Source organism: Musca domestica, unplaced genomic scaffold, assembly GCF_030504385.1.
Source record: "Musca domestica strain aabys unplaced genomic scaffold, Musca_domestica.polishedcontigs.V.1.1 1, whole genome shotgun sequence".
Taxonomy (NCBI): Eukaryota; Metazoa; Arthropoda; class Insecta; order Diptera; family Muscidae; genus Musca; species Musca domestica.
In genome coordinates, this window is record NW_026712114.1 from 12,747,434 (window position 1) to 12,763,944 (window position 16,511).

The window sequence follows — 16,511 nt, forward strand, 5'->3', positions numbered from 1 at the left end:
CAATAAAATACCTCAGATACCCTATGAGCAATAGAAGATTTCAAGGTCTCCTAATGAAAACAGGTCTTCTATAGACAATAGAAGACTACAGGGTTGTCCATATTCGACGGACCCATGTGGCAACGCCATAACTTTTGACAGAGATGTCACATCGCTTAATGACATACCGCGTCTGAAGCGTCAGTCCAAGCAGATTTTTACCATGAACCAATACACGCCACGCGAGCGCTCTGAAATAGTTGAAATTTACATTCAACAGAAGAAGTCAATTGTGAAAACTCAACGTGCTTTTAAAACATTAAAAAATGTGAGAAGTGCGCCTTCTAAGAACACCATTAAGCGTTTATACGAAAAATTTTTGACTGGTAAGGCTCTTTCTAATCCGAAGAGGCCATATAAAAGTCGACCAAGGTGATCGGCCGAGCCAGTGTTGAGAGGTCCCCAAGAACATCCCAAAAACGCCGTTCTCAGCAGTTGGGCATGGCTCGGTCCACTTTACAACGGATTATTCGCATTGATTTGCATTTGTTCGAACAAAGAATTTGATGCTATTTCCGACATTTGTTGCTTTCATTCAATAAAATTAAAAAAAAAATATATAAAAATCATGGCTTTTGAATTTGTTGCAGTTTTTTATCTCACCCTGTAGAGGGCCACAAGGTCGCCAATAGACAATAGAAGACCACAAGGTCGCCTATAACCAATAGGCGAAATCAAGGTCCCCTATTCAATATAGCAGACCTCAAGGTCTTCTATGGACTAAAGAGCACTTCAATGTCTTCTGTACGCAATAGAAGACCTCAAGGTCTTCTATACACAATATAAGACCTCAAGATCTCATGTGGACAAAAGAAGACCCCATTGCCTCCCATCGATATATTTGCCTGTGTATGTGAACATATGTGTGTATACACCTGTATAAGACATAGCTTTTTCATTCGTATTGTATTTAACACCAAATGCATTTCGTGTCTGAAAAACACAAGTATTTATTATCGCGTGTTGAACAGCTGTTGGCAATTGTACATTTTGTTGTTGCAACTGTTTGCGTTCATTGTTGCTATTGATTTTGAGTTCATTGATTTAATAACAGATTTGGGGTTGGAGATGTTGTTGGCTACAGTTAATCACAATTGCACACACGCACCAATTTTGTCTTGGCTTTGTGTCGGCATAATTAAATCAAATTTTATTGGCAGTGTTTCGTTGAAAAAAAAAACAAGAAACAAATCAATTTTTATGATTTTTTTTTTTTTTGGAAATTTGTTAATATTTCATGAAAATATTTGTATTTTCTGGTGTTATCTGAGGTCAGTTTTTTGGCTATGAAAAGTTGAATGGTTAACATTACATGTACATATGTACGTACTTGAGTATGGAATTTTCTTTTGGATTTCATTGATAACCATATACATTTTTATACCCCCAGCCATAGGACAGAGAGGGTATACAGAGTTGCCCATATTCGATGGACCCATGACTTTTTGGGCCCATTCCAATCGACGAGGCTTGTCCGCAGGCAACATTCTTGGCGTCAATTGAATTTTGTACGGAAACAAATGCAAATCAATGCGAATAATCCGTTGTAAAGTGGACCGAGCCATGCCTAACTGCTGAGAACGGCGTTTTTGGGATGTTCTTGGGGACCTCTCAACACTGGCTTGTACGGCAGCGATATTCTCGGCCGATCGCCTTGGTCGACTTTTATATGGCCTCTTCGGATTAGAAAGATCCTTACCAGTCGAAAATTTTTCGTATAAACGCTTAATGGTGTTCCTAAAAGGCGCACTTCTCACATTTTTTAATGTTTTAAAAGTACGTTGAGTTTTCACAATTGACTTCTTCTGTTGAATGTAAATTTCAACTATTTCAGAGCGCTCGCGTGGCGTGTATTGGTTCATGGTAAAAATATGCTTGGACTGACGCTTCAAACGCGGTATGTCATTAAGCGATGTGACATCTCTGTCAAAAGTTATTGCGTTGCCAGATTGGTCCGTCGAATATGGGCAACCCTGTATATCATTTGATACGACCAAAACGTGCTTCATCGAAATAACGGTTTTAGACCCTATGTCTCTTTGGGCCAAATCCGTTTCAGGACACTTGGAGTCAATCTAGCGATGTCCGTTCGTCCATCCGTCTGTCTGGCTGGTGCGCACGATAGCTCTCGAAGGGAGTCCAAACTTGGTACATCGTAATATTATTATTAAACTTTGATCGTGTTCGGAGATAGATAATAGCGGTCCACTCCTTCTGGCACCTCCCCGCAAAAGGTCCAAATTTTCAAAAAAAAATATTTTACTGTACACAAAGAGAAAAGATTATCCGAATTTGATACAACTTTGCAAATCCTAATATTTGCATCAGTGTTACGTCAGGTGCGAACTTGGACAATATCGGTTGGCTCCAACATGTACCTTCCACACAAAGGGTCTACATTTTGAATAATTAAAACTCTTATAAAGTGTGATGTCAGAGTCCTATTGTTTTCAAATTACACACATCCAATTATTTTTACTATCGTAAGATCTGATGTGAAAATGGAATATATCGGTCCACTCCTTCTGGTACCTCCCCCACAAATGTTCACAATTTTGAATATCTGTGAAGCTCCTAAAACGCAAAATTAACATGCGATTCCATTCAGACTTGGTACATCACCATATTTCTATCAACAAAAAATCTGTTAAAAAGATGGTACAGATCGGACCATTTCTTCTGGTACCACTCCCACATAGTGCAAGATTTTGAAAATCAAAACGCTCAAAAAAGTTGAAACAAGAACCCAACTCTCTTCAAATCTCTTACATACAGGGTTTCCCTTATTCGACGGACCAATCTGGCAACGCCATAACTTTTGACAGAGATGTCACATCGCTTAATAACATACCGCGTTTGAAGCGTCAGTCCAAGCAGATTTTTACCATGAACCAATACACGCCACGCGAAATAGTTGAAATTTACATTCAGCAGAAGAAGTCAATTGTGAAAACTCAACGTGCTTTTAAAACATTAAAAAATGTGAGAAGTGCCCCTTCTAAGAACACCATTAAGCGTTAATACGAACAATTTTCGACTGGTAAGGCTCTTTCTAATCCGAAGAGGCCATATAAAAGTCGACCAAGGCGATCGGCCGAGAATATCGCTGCCGTACGAGCCAGTGTTGAGAAGTCCCCAAGAACATCCCAAAAACGCCGTTCTCAGTAGTTGGGCATGGCTCGGTCCACTTTACAACGGATTATTCGCATTGATTTGCATTTGTTCCCGTACAAAATTCAATTGACGCAAAGAATGTTGCCTGCGGACAAGCCTCGTCGATTGGAATGGGCCCAAAGAGTCATGGGTCCGTCGAATATGGGCAACCCTGTACATCATATTTATTTAGATCCGAGACGAAATGGACAATATTGTCCCATTTCTTCGATCCTCTATTCCATGGATGGTCAATAATTTGAATAATCATAACACAAGTCAAAATATATTTAAATAATTGAACATTGGCTGAGAGTATACATCTGTCGGGAAAACCGACTGACTTTCAGAAGTACATCGATCATTTAGGATTTAAAAGATTTGAAATATTTAAAAAGCGGAGAAAAATATGAAGTTATAATTTCAATTAATAATAAATAACAATATTTTTGAGGACGTCACGTTTTTCCAAATTGTAAAAGAGAAGTCTCGTACTCACCACAGATATAAGATTTTTTGTTGTTATAATTTACTTTAAATTTGTATGGCATTTTTATTATTATTATTATTTTTTTTTTTTTTTTTTGACTAGGAAGCATAGTTTTCTGTTTAAAGCATCGCATTTCTTTATATAAATATGTTTCACAAAATATATATTTGTTGTTTTGTAAAATCTCTATTTAGAAATTCATTGGATGTTCCCTGATTTGAGTAAAGCTGAGTTTTTTGTTTATTTTTAATAACTATCACCAGTGTCATAAAATCTACTTATTTCTTCTTGCGCAAATGAGGACCATCTCCCTCAGATGAGCGACGTTTGGGTATCAACTGAGTTTTTGTGGGCGATTTGTCTGAGCCATTTTTAGGGGGGACCTGAAAATACAAGATAAAAACAATAATATATTTAATATAAAGTTTTAATAAAAAAATTAAAAATACATTCTAAAAATTTGTAATTAAAGTTGTTTTAATTTTTCTTTGCAGGAATTCTATTTAGATCGCAATAGCCTGACATTGGTACCATCACATTCCCTAAACGGTCCAATGTCACTGAGACATTTGTCCCTGAAATATAACCACATAAGTATGACATAAAAATCTCCAACTTTTACAATTCTTATTATTTTAACATTATTTTTTTCCTGTTAGCATTCCTGGTTCAAAATTCGTTCATTTCCCAACCCGAATTGGAGATTATCGATCTGCGTTACAATGAAATACGCGGCATAGTTGGTGGTTCATTTTATGGTCTACGTCGGATACGTGAAATAAAATTGGCTGGCAATCGTATTGTTAATCTCAACAGTGATGTCTTTGAAGATTTGCCAACGCTACAAAAACTGGATTTGTCTGAGAATTTCATGCAAAAGTTCCCCGTGGTTGCCCTGGCCGCCATTGAACATTTAAAATCGCTGAATGTGTCATCGAACATGTTGCAGGTTTGTGAATAAAATAAACGAATTTAAAGAGATTACTCAAAATATCTGTGATATTTTAGCGTTTTGACAGTAGCCACGCCCAGGTCTTAACAGCATTGGAATCCTTGGATTTAAGCCGTAATAGCATTACCGCAATACCACCGGGCACATTCCGTGAAATGAAGTCACTGAAATATTTGGACTTGAGTTTGAACTCATTGAGGACGGTAAGTACACACAACGTCCATACTTTTGTAAAAGTTTTAGTAGTCCTAGTTAAGGAGTTTTATTGACATTCATTTATCAACGTTCGGAGAACGTTATCCCCTTCCACCTTTTATTAAATGTTCGGATTAAGATTCCTAGGAATCTTTGCATTTTCAATTGAGAGATGAAAAAACTGCAATCAACTTCAGACTGCTGTCATTTCTAAGCCAATCGTCTGACAGCTGTTAAAATTATTCCAGTGAAAGTATTTTGGTGAAAAATGAGCTCGGCCAAGCCATTGAAATTCCAAAAAGTGCAAGAACTTACACCGCAACAGAAAGAAAATAGATTCAAATGAGCTAAAGAGTTGCTTCGCTTGGTCGAAAGTGGTGAACAACCGAATTTAGTTGGACAACATTTGTTGTCCAGAAGTTTGTAAACACACAAAATTATCGTGTTTACTTGCCAAAGAGGTTAGCTGAAAATTTGCATCTTCGGTTGGACACCAGAACTCAAGCGCCGGCCATGGTGATGGTGTGGGCCGCCATAACAGCTGATGGTCGCTCTTCGCTCGTATTAATCGACTGTGGCATCAGAAAAAATGCCGAATATTATCGCGAAAATATTCTGGAGGGTGTATTAAAGCTTTGTGTACGCAAACATTTTGGCCGCAGACCTTGGGCATTCCAACAGCACCATCTTGGGCACCATCGGACTCAGCACGCGCCACCCAAGAATGGTTACAAAATGAGGTTCCTCGCTTCATTTCCAGCGCACAATGGCACTAAAAAATACCAAACTGTCGATCACCTCAAGCAAGCGCTTCGCCGGAAATGGGCCAAAATACCGCAGAGCAACATTCGGGCAGCGTGTGACAATTTCATTGGCCGTTTGAAGGCCATAATTCGTGCCAAAGGTGACCAATTACAACAATATGGCTTTTTAACTTTATTTGGTAGACAACTGTAATCCCAGGCGACCCGCCTGATATGTCTTTTTCGTTATTTAAAAAATGCCTTAAAACTCCCTTTAACTGGGATCGTAGCAAGGCAAAATATTCCACGAAATTATTTGTCATAAAATTCTACTAAATTCTATCCAAATTCCCAATAGTACCTCCATACCTCGGTTCACCTCGATTCCAATTTGTACCAAATTTAGTGTCATTCAGTACACATAAGTACGAATTTCAAAAACTTCGTACATACCTCAATCCTACAATGTAAGAGTAATCTTATTTCTAAAATTTCAGCATTCCAGCTCTATCGGTTCACACAAATCGAAATTGTAGCACATTTAGTACTTTTCGTACACATAAGTACGCATTTCGAAAAAATACATCCCAATCCTACGCTCCACCAGCAATGTTAGTTTCATATTTCTGGATTCCAGCTCTATCCGTTCCTCCATATTTCAATTGTATCAAATTTAGTACCGTTTAGTAATTTCCGTACACATAAGTACACACTTCCAAAACTAGCTCCTTAAATTGACCCTTCTCCTCAACCTTGATTTTCATATAAAATTTCAAGTTATTAACTTAAATTATTGTACATTTTAGTACTTTTCATTTAAAATTTAAAATTTCTAGCTCCTTTTAGTACCCTTTCGTACTTTTCGTAACGTTCTACCACGTATTTCAAAAACCCCAGCCTTATCTGACACCTTCGGACCAGGAGTGACCCTTACCCAAAATTTTAAGATTATTATAGATTATTAAAATATTTACTCATTTTTTCCCCCTCTCTATATCTCTCTTTACAGATCGAAGACGATGCCCTGGAAGGGTTGGATAGTCTGCAGACACTGATCATACGTGACAACAATATTCTTCTAGTCCCCGGTAATGCTTTGGGACGTTTATCCAACCTCAATGCCTTACATTTGGATTTCAACCGGGTAGCCGCCTTGTCAGCTGAAATCTTGGGATCCATACAAGCTTCCGATATTCGTACTCTAACCCTGTCGCGTAATGTCATACGTGAGCTGCCCACTGGAAGTTTCCAAATGTTTAGCAATTTACGTTCCTTGGATTTATCGGGCAATTCATTGGCCGTTATAAGTGCAGACATCTTCCAAGGTCTCGAAACATCGCTGAATGAATTGAAATTAGCTCAAAATCGTTTAACTGGCCTGGGCAACACGCCATGGGCTTTGACTGAATTACGTAGCTTGGATTTGAGTCACAATAACTTGGCGGAAATTCCCAAGAATATTTTGGAAGGCTTACAGAATTTGCAGTATTTGAATTTAAGTGGCAATCATCATTTGACACCCATACCTGCCGCCCTGATACGTCCATTGGCACGGCTACAAATTGTGGATTTCAGTTTTTGTTCCATGAAACAGTTGTCGGGTGATTTGTTCTTAACTTTGCAGGATTTGAAACATATCTATTTGAATGATAACAATATACAGGAGATCAATGATGGTACCTTTATGGACTTGTGGAACATCACATCCATTGATTTGTCGAATAATCAAATTACCTCCATACGACCGGGAGCATTTGTGAATGTTATGAGCTTGCAGAAACTGAGCTTGAGGGGAAATCAGTTATCGGCTTTCAAGGGAGAATTCTTTAACACCGGTACCGGTATCGAGGAATTGGATATATCCAATAATCATTTGAGTTATCTATTTCCCTCTTCGTTCCGTATTCATCCCCGTTTAAGAATGATTTTGGCGGCAAATAACAAGTTCAGTTTCTTCCCGGCGGAATTAATTTCAAGCCTACAATTCTTGGAGCATGTGGATTTGTCCCAGAATCAATTGAAAACTATCGAGGAATTAGATTTTGCCCGTTTGCCACGCCTGCGGGTACTGAAAGTGGCCCACAACCAATTGGATATGTTGAGTGAAATGGCCTTCCACAATTCGACTCAGCTGCAAGTTCTGGACTTTTCCAATAATAATTTGGATCGCATTGGAGAGAGGACCTTTGAGGGTCTCATACGTTTGGAATCTTTGAATTTGGAAAATAATAAACTGAACGAACTGGCTGAGGGCATTTTTGAGAGCGGTAAATTGGAGTTGCTGGAAAGTGTCAACTTGGCCGGTAATGGGTTTGAATATGCTCCCCTCAAAGCTTTGAGGCGTCAGTTTTATTTCGTCTCCTCTGTGGATTTGAGTCACAACAAAATCACTGCCATACCCAGCGATGATGATATGATGGTGAATATTAAAAATTTGGATTTGTCATTTAATCCCCTGTCGCGCGATGCAGTCAAACATATTTTGAATGAGCCAAAAACGGTGAGGGAGTTGAACTTGGCCGGTACCGGAATTGATCACTTGGAGGCATTGGAGACACCTTTCTTGCAGTACTTGAATTTGTCGCACAACAAATTGAAGAGTATAGAACCAAAGGTCTTTGAACGCACCACTTTATTGGAAACTTTGGATTTGTCCAACAATCTTTTGGATAATCTTACCGAACTTTCAGCTGCCTGGCCAAAACTTCAGGTGCTCCACACTCTCGATTTGTCCAATAACAGCTTTGAATTGGTCTCCCAAGGTGACTTTGCCAAACTAAATGCCTTAAGGTATTTGAAACTTAATGATTTGATTAAATGTACACGTCTGGAAAAGAATGCCTTTAAGGATATAACCCATCTCTCGTCCCTGGAAGCGTTCAATCTACCCTCTGTGGGCTATTTGGATTTGCAGGGAATTTTGGAGCTATTACCAGGTTTGGAAATGATAGATGTTGAGGTAAAGGATACGTCAATTGGTACCGAACAAATTCAGCCAGCCAAACATCCTCGGTTACGCTCGCTAGGCATAAGGGGTGACCGTTTGAAGTCAATATCTTCGGGAACCTTGGCTGGGTTAAAGAGCAGCGATCTTACCATAAAACTTCAAAATACCTCACTTACAGCCCTGCCACCGGCCCTACTTTTCCCTGTACCCAGATCTTCACATCTCACATTGGACATTGAAGGATCCAAGGTTGGGGTTTTGGTGCCACAGTTTCTCAATGCTCTGGAGGATCGCCGCTCCAGTTTGAATTTGAAGGGTTTGGCCAGTAATCCCATACACTGTGATTGTAATGCTCGGGCCTTGAGAAGATGGTTGCCCAACTCCCGCATGACCAATGTGGCTTGCCATTCTCCCGCCTATTTGGCGGGTAAAAAACTCATTGAAGTTGGCGATGATGAGTTGACCTGTGATCCTCGGAGAATGACCTCCACAACAGCAAGAACCACAGCAACTAATATGCTCAAATCCTCCTCTCGTTTGGTAACACGCCCCACCATGACCACCACAGAAGAACCACCCATGATCATCTGGAGTATGGAACCCACACAACCACCACCAATGAAAATCAAAACAAAAGCTCCGCTCATGAAGGCACCCATTATGACCAATGATGATACGCTCATCATTGGCATCGTTGGTGGAGTGGTGGCCTTTATTGCCATACTCATTATCATAATTTGCATTGTGCGCCTGCGCATGAGCAGCAACGATTATCACAATGGCCCGGCAATGATTGGTATACCACCCATGACCATGGGTCCCGGTAGTGTTCCACTAAGCTATAAGGGTGGACCAGCTGCTGCGGCGGCAGCTTTATATGCAGTACCACCCTATGCGGCGCAGACATATGCCACATTGCCCCACAAGGCGGCCTCTATACATCAGTCGACACAAAGTTTGGCTCAACGCCAACAGCAAGTCCAGGCCCAACAACAACATCAGCAGCAGCAGCAACAACAACAGCAGCAGGCCCAACAGAACTATTCGTCGCGAATGTCCTATTTTGGTGGTTCGACACCGCAAAATCAACAGGCGGCAGCCAATTTGGCAAATGCTCAGCCGTACATCATCTATTCGGATGATAAAGCTTATAGATAAGCTTAAAAAGCTTAGTAGAATTAGTATATCGTTACTCTAGGATTTAAGTTGAAATTGTGCAAAAGTTTTGAGTTGAAGCTGAACATTTTAGGAAAGACATTCATTCTATGGAAAATCTAGAGGAGGAGATGAAGCGGTGAAGGTAGAAGCACAAAAATTTTCTGCATGGCTGTCTTTAAATGTAGAATTATAAAAGAATTCAAATCACGCTAGGATCCCATCGCCGAGGTCTTGTGAGTGGAATTCTTATTTAAAATCAAACCTCCAAAAAGCAGACCCCAGGGGGAAGAAAAAACCGAGCATTCTCTATTTTTTTAGAGTGGGGACAAAATTTGCTCGAATTCGAGCAGATTCTGCTCTTAACGAACAATCTTTTAGTTCATAGCAACATCAAAACCGGTTTGTTCTACACAAAACAACTCCGTATAAAATGACCACTCTTTGAGTACTCCTGCTCGGGAGAAAGTTTCACTCCCGAGAAAATTTATGTGAACTTTTTGCTTCGTGTTCGTAATTCTGAGAGTGAACAACGTTTTCAGAAACGACAAATATCAACCCAATCCATGAATAAGATTGCTAAATTTTCAGAAATTCATGGAAATCTTAAGCAGTATTATTTGGAAAGCTTCTATCCAATCACCAACCGCCCAATGGACTGCCCAACAAAAAAACAATAAATGAATGTGACGAAAAGCTGACTCTAACTCCTTAGTAATTAATAAATTAAAATGCACACAGTCGTTAAATATATTTGTATATAAGATTTAGTAAATTTAATATTATAAATGTTAGCACTTAAAAAAAGCTGAAAATAATTAAGCTTCAAGCAAAGCTTTCTTTCTAAGCAAACATTCAAATAGTTATAAGATTTCACATCAATGATGTAAGCAAACAACAACGCGCATAAAAACGTTTTTAACGTTTTCAAGTCAGCAAATAAGGTTAACTAAAATGAAATATCTTCGAAAGATTTTGAAAATTCAAAAAAAAAAAATAATAAACTGCCTACATTCCATTTGCTTTCAATAAATAAAGGTGGTCTTCTGTCAGTCTGAGAAATTGTAAGTTTCTTACGAAATGTTCTACTGTCTGGAACAAGGTATTTCAAATCATTTTATCGAGATTATACTCAACATTGTTTGATTCGTGTATGTAAATTTAATCTACAGAGGATTTTCAACAACGAATTACTATAAGTTAAACATTTCGAAAAAAAAAACAAAATTATTAATAATACGCATGAAATTCTAATATAATTTGTTGTAATTAATATTAATAATTTAAATATAAAGAATAATTTTAAGTCGCATATTCGTGAATCTTTATTACGAAGCGAAGAATATGTTTTGAATTATGTGCAAATAATTAAGTAAAATAAATATTATTGCATTATGATATTAAGTATAAAATAAAGATATTCACATACATACAAATAATATAAAATGAAACCTGTTGTTTTTCTTTGGAATATTTTTTATACCCTCAGCCGAAATAACGGTATTAGACCCTAGGCCTCTTTGGACCAAATCTGTTTCAGAACATTTGGAGTCGATTCCATCTAAAGATGGAAAATATCGCTTCAATCCTTTTTGTACCTCCTCCACAATAGGGTCAAAATTTTGAATAACTATGAAGCTCATAAACCGCGAAATTAATATCCGATTCTGTTCAGACTTGATACATCTCAATATTTTCATCCACACAAGATCTATTATAAATATGGGTGAGATTGGGCCATTCCTTCTGGTATCTCCCCCACATAGAGTTCAAGAATTTGAAACAAAAAAAGCGCTCAAAGGAATAGAAATAAGCATCTAACTCTCTTCAAATTTCACATATACCAATATTTGTGTTAACACAAGATCTGTTGGGAAGATAATATACAAGGTGAGATAAAAAAACTGCAACCAAATTGAGACTGCTGTCATTTCTAAGCCACTCGTCAGACAGCTGTTAAAATTATTCCAGTGACAGCTCATTATATTGTTTACAATCGTACAATAGCATTTTGGTGGAAATTTTAAAGAAAAGTTATTCGTGATGGAATTCAAGCGTTATAGTGTGATTTCTTTATATTTGGCTGGAAAACCACAAGTGGCTATCGTTAGGGCACACCAACATTTAAATGTGAATAAATCTTTTGTGTCTCGTACCATCGCTCGTTACCGTGATACTGGTAGCGTAGCCCGATGTCAAGGAAGTGGACGGAAGAACACAGCAACATCAGCAGAAATGGTTCGAAAAGTAAAGAAGCGACTTGATTGAAACCCGCATCGCAGTGGCCGAAAAATGGCTCGTGAGCTGAACATATCGCAATATTCCATTCAGCAAATATTGAAAAATGAGCTTGTAAAGCCATTGTAATTCCAAAAATTGCACTGCAACAGAAAGAAAATAGAGTTGCTCCGATTGGCCGAAAGTAGTAAACTGCCGAATTTGGTTTTCTCTGAAAAGAAAACATTGGTTGTCCAGCAGTTTTGTAAACAAACAAAATAACTTGCCAAAGAGGTAAGCTGAAAATGTGCACTTTCGGTTGGCCAGCAGAACCCAAGCGCCGGCCATGGTGATTGTGTGTGCCCATACCAATATTTATACCCTACACCACAAGGTAGTCAGGGTATTATGTCTTTGTGCATTTGTTTGTAACAGGCAAAAGGAACCGAGATAAACCCATAGAATCACATTCTGAGTCGATTTATGCATGTCCGTCCGTCCGTCTGTCCATGTATTTTTGTAAACAAAGTACAGTTCGCATTTATTGCCCTATCAACATGAAATTTTGCACAAATCATTTGTTTGGCCCAAGGACGAACCCTATTGAAATTGGAGATAATCGGTCACAATTTAGACATAGCTCCCATATATATCTTGGTCCGATTTGCCTTTTATTGTGCACCGAACGTGTAATATCAGTCCGAATAGTAAGGAGTTTTGCACGTACGATCAGATTGGAATTGAAAATAAGTATGCCAAATTTGAGCCAAATCGGTTCAGATATAGCTATAGCTCCCATATATATTGTTCATCCGATTTGTTATTTTTGTCCTTCGCAGCCGTAATATGCACTCTGTAACAACAATATTTGGAAAAATTTAGCAAATGCAATTTGGATATAGCTCCCATATATATTTTATCCGATTTCAAATTAATTGTGCACCAAATGGGCAATACAAGTCCGAATTTAAAAGTTACAAATGCTTCGGCATATTTAGTCCTTTGAACTTTAAATTATAATTATAATCATAGCGTGTATGCGCAGCTCTACGAAATAAGCAAAGTGGTGTAGGGAATTATAAAGTCGGCCCCGCCCGACTTAAAGATTTTCTTTAGTGGTTTTTATCTGTATTTGATGAAGCAAGAAAAGGAAATACCTCGGTCGACTATATCTGGTAACTAACGCACATTTTAACATTTTCTAATATTTATATCATATTCATTTCATAATATTTATATCATATTGGTTTAGGTCCGATACGAAATGGACCACATTGGTTCATTCCTTCGGAACCTAACCCATAGAGGGTCATCAGTTTGAATAGTCATAACAAGAGTCAAACTATATTTTGATAATCGAACATTGACTGACGGTATACATCTGTCGGCAAAACCGACTGACACTTTTTATCGATTTTTTTTTTTTTTTTCATTCACATACATGAAGTTATAGGTAAAGGAATAACATCAAGTTACTGCATGACAACAGATAACATGAAAACCCATGGTAGAAGAATAAAGGTAGTCGGATCGACATAGCTGCTGGGACAATGAACTGTCAAAACAATTTTGGAAATGAAATTTTTGAATGAAATACTATTCAAATTTTTAAAAATTGATACAAAAAATGCATATCATAACAACTTCCGATTGGCTTCGTATAGGAAAACATATACAAATCTACTTATTTTTGAAAAAAAAAACATTTAATTTATTTTGACATTTAATTTATGTTTCATTTTGCACTAATTTTCATTAGAGTATGTGTTTTAATAAAGGCGTTCTATAATTATCAATTGCTTGCACAAAAATAGATCAACTAATCTTCAAACGGGAGGAAAAAGTTTCGTTGCAGAAAGACATTTTCCTCACCAGAAAACACACAGTAAAAGAACTGTCAAAAATTCTTTCACGAATAGCTCTATTTTATAGAACCTCTTTCCTAACAGACGACTTCCAAAATAATTTGCAACAACGGTTAAAAATTTTAGCGTAACCAGAAAGACCAGAAAGACCTATAATTTGACAAGTACTGCTCTCTTCCAGAAGAAACACCAAGAATCTACTAGTTTTGTAAGTTTTTTTCGATATCATAAAGTTATCTTAGTAACAGTTTTTACTTTCTGCAAGAGAGTTTAAATGAGTATTGGTTTTTCGGTAAACAAACTTACCTCGTTAACATTTTTGCCGACAGGTTCAATTAATTTTTTTTTATATTTTTTTTTATAAAAAAAACGCATATTTTGTCCCGAAATTAAAACGACATAATTTTGCCGAATTCACACAACGCAATCACTACCAATTGATATTAATACGAATCCCGCTTAAATTTTATCAACAAACATTTATTTGCAATGGCCACCGAAACACACGAGCTTATTTGAGAGCGAATGATTTCTTTAAAACCGTATCGACCGACCTATAAGAATATAAAAAACTTCTCCCATCAACACGCACGCACACGAGCTCCTATTTCCCTAAGACCAATCAGAATTACCTCATCTTTGCACGACAAAAAGGAAACATAATATCATACCGAATTATTTTAATTTTATCAATTATTAAACACAAAATCAATGCTAGAAAACTTCATTGTTGTTTTTTTTTTTCATTAATAGTACCACTTTACAATTATCGAACAAAATTCGCGACCGACTGCCGTTAGAGTTTTTATTTACTGGCGGAAGAGCAATTGTTAACAATGTTGTCAATTTTATTGAATGCTTAAAACACTGAAAATATGAACAGGGAATAGGACGGAATAAATACAAATTGACATATAAAAGAATTGCGCCAAAATTTTATTATTAACACTTGCACTGACCCATGGTAGAATTACAAGGTAACCCTTTCAGGCCAGCTGGTATCAATTTGATATGTCAAAAAATTGTTGTAATTTGAATTCGCCTTCATTTACACATAAGAAAATTGTTGCATGATTTCAAACTTTAACAATGCTATTGATAGAAAATCGAGATTTTACGTTTTTATAGAATATGAGGGAAAAAGTGTATATTCAACATATGGTAGGCATAGGTAATATGGAGATCTAAAATTCGTGGATATTTGAAATAAGTGAAACAGGGAATCAATTTCATTTAGGAAATAAACCGATACATGGAATTTCATCATCTTATTTGTACGGATTTTCAACTATGTTATACACTATAGGGCTTCAACAGTGAAAGGTGAATGATTCCAAAGCATATTGGATTGGTTTGGGGAACAAAATATTGGCAATTTTTGGGGTGTGATTAAATATTGAGATAATTTTTTTATTTCAAATTGTTCGAATGTATTAAAGTTATCTATGCTTAAAAGACTTCCTGTCTGCTATACATTTCATAGCTGAGCAAATAATATGCCTGGACTCACAGTAGACTCAGCCCCCCTGTATCTTCTGCAATCTTTGATCCAAATCTTAAGTAAGCCTGAGGAGTAAATATACCCTAAAGTACCTTTTAGGTAGCATGTCACTACAGCGAGAAAGCTGACGATGTAGCAAAAGAAAAAAGGGTACACCCCAGAACCACCACAAAACCTAATTTTAAAGCATCTAAAATAATTTTCCGGATATTTCCTTTAAAGAACATTATCGCTGTTGAATATGAAATCAACGTTGCCAACGTTACCAAGACTGCATGCTGTGTAAGGATGATGAAGAGATAACAACGATTGGACATCTATTATCGCAAATGTCCTTCGTTGGTGCGCCGGAGACTACAATCACTCAATTTCCAGTCTATGTGATTTTCAAAAATGTTGTATTGAACGTGCTATAATCAAACCCAGATGCAGCGGCTTCAGCATTACTTTCAATCGATGTTGGAAGTTTTGAATATTTGCTTTTGTAATAGAAAAAAACACAATTTTGAAAATTTTTAATTCAATATTTTGATTGGAAAAATAATTTGCCCCAAATTTTGTACTTCAAATCAATTCGCCCTGACTACAACTTTGACATATCAAGTTTCCAAAAAAGTTGCTTTGTTGTAATTTTCGCCTATGTTGCTACCTGGTATTTCTACCATGCACTGACCATAGAAAAATGGTTGCCACACGAGCTTAAAGATCTCTTAGACAGAACAATAACCGACCGAATAGAGAACAACAACATTCTCTCATTTCACACACGCACGCACACGAGCTCCCATGCGAAGGAGCAAACAAAATTGCAACATCTTTGCCCGACAAATTAAGACAATAAATAGCGCACCAAAATGGTTTAATTTAAACATTATTTTAACAACGAACAATAAAATCGATGCTAATAAACTTTTTTTTTTTGTATTTCTTTTAATTTATAAACAAACACTTCATTAATATTAAAGGTTTACAATTACCGAATAAACTTTGAGACTGACTGCCGTTAGATTTTTTTGCAACTGACGGAGGAAGCAATTGATAACGATGTTGTCAATTCTTATGAATGCTTAAAACGCCAATACCATTTTTTCACACGAGCTTTTTTCTACCAAATGATCTCTTTTAAACCGTACAATAACCGACCGAACAGAGAACAACAACATTTTCTCAAACACACACGCACACGAGCTCTCCCGAAAAGGAGCAAAAAGAATTGCAACATCTTTGCACGTCAAAACAGAAGAAACGTAAAAC

General features: G+C 37.2%; 2 protein-coding genes across 3 annotated transcripts in view; one reads left to right on the forward strand and one right to left on the reverse strand.

The window, feature by feature from the left end:
- The window catches only part of LOC131801110 (protein artichoke-like), a 67,459-nt gene extending 56,787 nt beyond the window's left edge, over positions 1-10,672 (forward strand). Inside the window, exons 6-9 of the mRNA XM_059119215.1 lie at positions 4,177-4,276; positions 4,342-4,631; positions 4,691-4,837; positions 6,582-10,672. Of these exons, the coding sequence (XP_058975198.1) occupies positions 4,177-4,276; positions 4,342-4,631; positions 4,691-4,837; positions 6,582-9,677 (3,633 nt within the window). The 3' untranslated portion in view covers positions 9,678-10,672. The remainder of the gene's footprint in view (positions 1-4,176; positions 4,277-4,341; positions 4,632-4,690; positions 4,838-6,581) is intronic.
- LOC131801115 (prostatic acid phosphatase-like) overlaps positions 3,769-16,511 on the reverse strand; it is a 30,194-nt gene continuing 17,451 nt past the window's right edge. For both annotated transcript variants that reach the window (XM_059119235.1, XM_059119223.1), the window contains one exon: positions 3,769-4,065. In XM_059119235.1, the coding sequence (XP_058975218.1) occupies positions 4,055-4,065 (11 nt within the window). In that variant the 3' untranslated portion in view covers positions 3,769-4,054. The remainder of the gene's footprint in view (positions 4,066-16,511) is intronic.